At 41.1% G+C, this 7,210-nt stretch overlaps 1 protein-coding gene across 4 annotated transcripts in view; it reads left to right on the top strand.

The window, feature by feature from the left end:
• Fam73a (family with sequence similarity 73, member A) overlaps positions 1–7,210 on the top strand; it is a gene marked incomplete at its 3' end in the record, with an annotated part of 84,704 nt that overhangs the window by 57,344 nt on the left and 20,150 nt on the right. For all 4 annotated transcript variants that reach the window (XM_005385215.2, XM_005385214.2, XM_005385213.2 and 1 more), the window contains 1 exon segment: positions 3,657–3,757. In XM_005385215.2, the coding sequence (XP_005385272.1) occupies positions 3,657–3,757 (101 nt within the window).

The following is a 7,210-nucleotide window of genomic DNA, read 5'->3' as shown; positions in this document are numbered from 1 at the left end:
TTTTTTTTTTGGTATAGGGAATTGAACTCATGACCTCATGCTTGCCAGACAGTCATTGTGCCGCTGAGCTATATCCCCAGTCCTGTATTATATATTCAGCCAAGTTACATAAAAATACAGTTTATAGTATATTTATCTCTTAATGTGAATTGCTAACATGGAATCTTTACATATATTAACTCATTTAATCCTCACACAATTATTGTCCAGCTTTTCTTCAGCGTTTTACCAACAAAGCACATAACCCAGACCCCTGTAGTTTAGTCTGCCTGTGTTAGAGCTTTGTGTAAATGAGGCTGGATGTCTCATTCTTCACCAACTGTATGGTGAGACTGACACTGCTCTCTTGTTGCTGGTTGCAGCGATTCGTTGCACGAATGCAGTCCCTCGTTTGCACATACTCTGGTCGTTGGAGAGTGGTTTTAGTTTTTCAGTTTGGGGCTATTGGAAACAGTACTGTTGGGAACGGTTATGCATTGAGCACACATTCCCGTAAAACATACCCAAGGGTGCAGCTGCTAGGCCTTAGAGAACATAATCTTGAACTCTGGCAGATGAAGCCAAACTTTCCAGAGTGGTTCCACCAGTTGGTGTTTCCACAGTAAGAGTTTCCATCTCTGTACATCTTGGAAAAGAACAGTGGAATTCGTTGTGGTTTTAACCATTCCGGTAGGTGCATAATGATATCTCACTCTGGTTTTAGCATTTTTTTTTTCTGCTAAGAAATATTTAATATGCAGTTTCTGAAAATACTGAGATGAAGCCTTTGGTTTTCACATTTTTATTCTGTTCCTGTCTTTCAGTGTTGGATCAAGATTGATACTTTGTAGAAAGAGTATTTTAAATTTTAATTGGATACACAGAAAGAAGTTAGTTTAGGATATTGCCCAAGATTCTTTTTTTAATACTTTTTATTGGCTTATGTAAAAAACAGATGTGTTATTTCTCTTCCTGATTATTAAGCTGCCATTCCAGGAATCATAACAGTTACTGAATAAGAGGGATGGCTTGTGGGTTATGAAGTTGGATTTAATGAGTACATCTTTCTAGGTCCTCTGGAATTGAGCCATTTTCCTTTGTTAGATTTTGTGTGCATGTGCGTGCGTGCGTGTGTGTATGCATGCGTGTGTGTGTGTGTTTGTGTGTGTGTGTTCTTTTTAAAAATAAAATGCAGCCATTGTAACTGGTCTGGATGACATTGGACGGCTGGCTTCTGTTGATTGAAGTAGAGCAGACCTTTAGCAGCTCAAGGGTAACGTCTGAAAGGTAAAGTGACACAAGATAAATGTCTGTGCCGTGCTGAAAATAGCAAAAAGCAGTGGAACCAAGAGTTAATTGACTTGTAAATTTAGTCTCTCTTCACACTTTACACATTGTACGTTAGCAGAATGAAAATTTACTGTGATTTCTTTTTGGCACAGGTAATGTAAATAATGAGAAATAATAAGGAAATTAAGAAAATTAGGCTTTGACAGTTATAAGTGCTGATTAAATTTTTAAAATCTCAAAAGTATGCATATGTATTTATTTATTGGTGTATATTTTTAAAAAGTTTTAGATGTATAGAAAAGAGAATTAGAGTTTTTGCCGATAACTGAGTCTCCAAAGATACCTGTTTTGTAGCTGTTTACAAGTATAAAGTAGTCCTGTTTTATTCTCTAGTTTGGTGGAAAACTAAATTTCTACAGAATTTTTTTTTTGGGGGGTACTGGGAATTGAACTCAGGACCTTAAGCTTGCCAGGCAGGCGCTTGTGCCCCTGAGCTATATCCCCAGCCCTCTACAGTATTTTTGAAATAGAATAATTTAACCTCAGTGCAACCATTTTGTCCTATGAATAGTCAGTGGGAGAAGGATTTTTTTTCCAGATGAGGTTTTCACTGTGTTGCCCAGACTGGTTGAAACTCCTGGGCTCAAGTGACCCTCCTGCCTCTGCCTCCTACATTCCTGGGACTGCAGGCATGTGCCACTATGTCTGGCTTTGTAGTAGGACTTTAAACTGAAAAGTTAGGTACGGTACTTTAAAAGGATTGAGCCAGTGTGGTCACTAAAGCCTGTAGTCCCAGCACTCAGAAAGCTGAGGCAGGAGGATTGCCATGAGTTTGAGGCCAGCCTAGGCTACATAGTACCAGCTAGAACTACATAGGGAGACACTGTCTCAAAAAACAAACAAAAAAAGTAAACTTCATATGAAATCAATTCTAATTTAAATTTTGAAGGCAAATAGTTGCTGCATGCCTGTAATCCCAGCACTCAGGTGGCTGAGGCTGGAGGATTACTGAGTTTGAGGCCAACCTGGGCTCCATAGTAAGTTCAAAGACAGCCTAGACTGTGTAGCAAGACCTTGTCTCAAAAATAAAATAAAATAAAAGGTAAGTAGTTAAAATATAGAATCTGATCTCATCAGAAATAAAATAGGAAAAAGTATGCCACATGTACAATTATTTTTGATACTGAGTGGGAATAAATTTTGTACCAGTTGTGTCTTATTATCTATCTGCCTGTCTTAGAACTTGGCATATAATCAATTGCATAACTTACGAATTTAAAATAAACTAAAAGGTATACTACCCTATCAAGTCACAAATGTGATATTTTCTGGTGCTTAGGGGTTGAAAGAGAACTTGCGAGATTTCTGGTAAAAGCAGTGAATTTTATTTATGGAAGAATTATGGAATAGAAATTTTGATAAATAAAAGCCAAGGCAATTTCACATTTTTATTTAAAGAAGATAAAGTATCTGACAAATTTCGGATTGAGAATCAAAGTAAGAAAAAGTTGCATATATTTCATTCTGTGCTTTTTGTACTTGTGATAAACTTTGAGATACATCAGTTATTTGCTACAGTGTAATCGATCAATAGTATTTGAAAATTTAATGTCATCAAGTAGATTCCTGATAATAGTATGTGAAGATTTTCCTGCCTACATTCAAATGCTCTGCATAGCTGATAGGTAGCCTGTCTTTGGCCAGATAAATCATTTCCAAAATATTTAAGCTTTTCTGATCTTTAAACTGGAGCAGCTGTAGTTGGCCCTTAAGCAGAATTAAATACGCGGGACTTAGATCTCATCCTGTTCGGGTGTTCCCGTTTTGTTTTGCTGTTTTTTGGTAGTACTGAAGAGTGACACCGTGCTACTTCCCTGCCCGTTTTAGTTTTTGAGGCAGGGTCTCAGTGAGTCCTGCTAAACTGCCCAGGCTGGGCTTGAACATGCAGTCCTCTTGCCTCGGGTCCCAGAGTGCTGGGGTTACAGCCTGGCTTTGGGTGTTCAGCTTTTAGAGCAGACCTTAAACCCTGAAGAATACTTAAATTGGTTTTGGTCTGTGCTGATTTTGCCCTGTCTGGCAGGTAATCTAAAAACGATTGTGTATCTGAAGCCCTTTTAATCCAAACTTAGGTTCAGTCTTGTTTTCGTGTTAAAAGTGACGCCTGTGCTCGGCGCCCTCGCCGCTGTGCGCTGCTTCGGAATCAAGCCGCAGCTGTGCGTGGACCGTGTCGTCAGGGTTGTGGCCCACGGGTGCGCTGCTGTGTCCCTTTGATCTCTGTAGGCTAAATACAGACAGACTGGGGGCAGGTGGGACACAAGCTATAGAAGTAAAATGTGGCCGAGACGAGGAAAATCCCTTTCTGAACTTTCTCCTCTTTCGCTTTTAAGATAAGGATACGGATATCACAGTGAAGGGAAATGCAGACGACATTGGCCGCCGGGACACCTTGAGCATTGCATCCACCGACTCCTTCGCTTCAGCCGCAGAGGTAGGGTCTGTCTGTACCTCATGAGACTCTCTCTCTTCCGTTTAAAGCCGTATAGTACAGTTTTGCCACTGTGCTGTAACTTAGTTCCGCCGCTGCCGTTGGTTTAGCACGTCCACGTGGTAGACGCCGGGGTCCCCAGCTGAGTGTTCCTGGCTGTGCGCATGCGTGCACAGATGTGCGGCCTCTGTGGGAGGGGGACACGTAAACACCTGCGGGCCTCGGGCCCCAGCTGAGCGCAGAGTGCTACCTTGATGGAAAGGCTTGTGTGCAGCCTCTTTAGTTCACAGATCTACTTCTAGGTCTGTATTCCACAAAAGTGATCTGATTCAAAAGTTGTACGTAATGATATTGATTGTGGGAGTTTAATAGTAGAAACTGAAAGCAGTCGAATGCCAAATTATAGACATCTGTAATTTGAAATATTATAGAGCCGTAAACATTTTTTGTAATTTTTAATGACATGAGGACACATGTCAGTATATAAAAAAAATTATCATGGAGAGTGTATGCTTGTAATTTTGCAAAAAAGAGTAAAATGTGCTAGGAAGGTATGGGCAGAAGAAAGAGCAAGTGTAAATATAGTAGTGTGCGAACAGTGGCGCTCACTGCTGGAAAGCTGCTTCTCTTTCCTTTTGCTATTTAATACGGTCAGGTAGTTTTGATGGAGAAGAACTTCTGTTCCTTTTCATTTTTCCCAGTATGAGAAACAATATCCAAGAAACTGCACGGCTCTAAAGTTTATAGTACTCATCTTTGGTGAAATATTGTGGGGCTCCCAGGTGTGCTGGCCCATGCCTGTAATCCCAGCACTCGGGAGGCTGAGGCAGGAGAATCACTGTGAATTTGAGGCCAGGTGGGCTGCGTAAGCAGGTTCAAGGCCAGCCTGCACTACACAGCAAGAGCCTGTCTGAAAAAAACAAAAACAAAAACAAATTGGCAGGACTAGAATATAACTCAGTGGTAGAATGCTTACTACCTAGCATCTGCAAAGCCAAAGAATGATCAAAATCTGAAAACGAAATACAATTTCTCTTCTATAAAAGTGTGGGGGTTTGCTGGGTGTGGTGGCGCACACTGTAGTCCCAGCACTTGGGAGGCTGAGGCAGGAGTATCGAGACCAGCCTGGGCTACAAAGTAAGCTCAAGGCCAGCCTGAACTGCGTAGCAAGACCGTATCTCTTTTTTTTTTTTTTTTTTTGCAAGACCCTATCTCGAAACAAAAAAAAAGTGTGATGGTTTACCTGGGGCTGGAGGGTCTGCTCGCCAGATAACTCTCTGACATGAGCAGCAAGGCAGTGCTGCCCTGGGTGCAGACCTGTCTCCCGCACGCAGGCCTTCTGCTGAGTGTAGCACTGCTAAGTGTCAGCCCAGCTTCCCCCGAAGGACAAGGACAGCGCAGTGGCAGTGGTGACTGCTAGGACCTGACTTCCGAAACCCCTTTCCCCCTTCTGCAGCATGCTCCGTTTCCGCAGCCCGGCCGGCCAGTGTAGAGGGCATGGGAGGCACCAGGGGAAAAGTGAAAAGTTCATTCCGTTTTTCATTGCTTTCCTGTAGTGAGTTAGGAAGTCGGATATCAGCCTGCTTTCTTTGCTGCCCCCCTTTCTTTTTTTTTTTTTTTTTACTGCCCCCCTTTCTTTAGCTGTAAGTCCTATTTGAAATTTTAGGTGGCTGATTTGAAAGGAAAATGTAAACATGTAAAAAGTAGCTCATATTAACATGGAACGTAGCCTATTAAAGTTGTTTTGGGCCAGGCATGGTGGCACACACATGTCATCTCAGGCCTCTGGAGGCTGAGGCAGGAGGATCACCATGAATCTGAGGCCAGCCTGGGTTACATGAGTTCAAGGCCTGCCCAGACTACATAGCAAGACCCAGTCTCAAAGAACAAAAGCAAACAAACAAAAATATTTTGGGACTTTCAAAGTTATTTCGTTCAGCGCTGTTCAGAGGCCTGAGTCTGGACTAATGGTTTAAGGAAAAGTGTTATTTCTCATTCAGCAAGATCATCATATGTCAAGGAAGATAAGGCCTGTTCTTTCCAGAGTCTGTCTCATAGAGGCAGGAGAAGTATTAGGATGTTTAAATCTTTTCATTACTTCCTTCACGTGTGGGATTTTTCTGTTTTGTTTCATTTTTGTTGTAACTGTGTTACTGAGTTGTTCGATTTCTTCTGCAATCATTTTTATGGCACTTGTGAAATACAGGAGAGAACTAATAAGGTAGGCTGATGCTCTGGTGTAAACCAGTACAGTATTACTATAGTAGCAGTTTTCTTTTTGAGAGTATCATAATGAAGTTTGGAGAGCTGGAAATGAAGCTTAATGGTAGAGCAGTTCCCTAGCATGCATAATGTATCTGTCTCTCTATCTCTACCCTTTGTAGGGAAAATAATTTAGAAATAGAGGAAGCTTCAGGTTTCAACTAGTGCAAAAAAGAACCCTTTTTCATGGTAAATTGCATCTCTCTATTTCTGGCATTAAATCTTTTTTTTAAAAAAAAAACCTTTTTTTGAGATAGTGTCTTGCTCTGTACTCCAGGCTAGCCTTGAACTCACTATATGTAGCCCAGGTTGGTCTTAAACTCACGGGGATGCTCCTGTCTCAGCTTCCCAAGTGCTGTGATTACAGGTGTGTGCCACCACACCTGGCTTGTTTTTGGGTTTTTTGAGATAGGCTCACTGTGTAATTCAGGCTGTCCTTGAACCTGCGACAATGCTCCTGCCTTAGCCTCCCGAGTGCTGGGACTACAAGTGTGTGCCACCATGCCTGGCATAAATAAACCATATTACTGACTTCTACATCCAAAGTAACATCTCAGCTCTAGTTGTTAATCTTTTATGAAACTTTTAAAGCATATCTAAGAATTTTATTGAAAAATTCTTCCTGTAAAATATATTCTGAAATAAGAATTTAAACCAACACTTTAGTAATTTTGCTTTAAAAATGTTAAGATTAATGATTAAAGGGGCTGGAGATTCAGCTCAGCGGCAAAATGCCTGCCTGGCAAGCGCAAGGTCGTGAGTGATTCCCGGTACCGGAAGAAAAACTACAAAAACAAACAAACAAACAAAGATTAATGATTCAAATAAATTTGAGCTGTCATTGTCCCTTAAGAGTTTATGCCCTGCTAGGAAGCACAGATCTTCAGTGTGATGCGTGTTCGCGGCCGCAAGCCTTCTTTAGAAGGCTTATTCACATCGTAACTTCAGCCAACCAGCAAGTAAGCAGATCAACCATTAAATCAAGATTGGAGCCTGGAATCTCTTCATTGCTGGATTTGTTCACTTCTTAGTAGAAGTTACTTTATGTAAAGAGTTTAATTGGGGCCTTCCTTGCCTTCCTGAGATTTTTCCCTGTTAGTAGGGATATTTGGAACCTACTTGTTTTGATGGTAGAAACTTTAAAATGATTTAATAAAGACTTTCTATTCTGAGGGTTTTTTTTGTTTTGTTTTG

This window comes from Chinchilla lanigera, unplaced genomic scaffold (genome assembly GCF_000276665.1).
Source record: "Chinchilla lanigera isolate Chin_1 unplaced genomic scaffold, ChiLan1.0 scaffold00022, whole genome shotgun sequence".
Classification (NCBI taxonomy): domain Eukaryota; kingdom Metazoa; phylum Chordata; class Mammalia; order Rodentia; family Chinchillidae; genus Chinchilla; species Chinchilla lanigera.
Note: the sequence above shows the minus strand (reverse complement) of the source record. Positions and strands in the feature narration are given on the sequence as shown.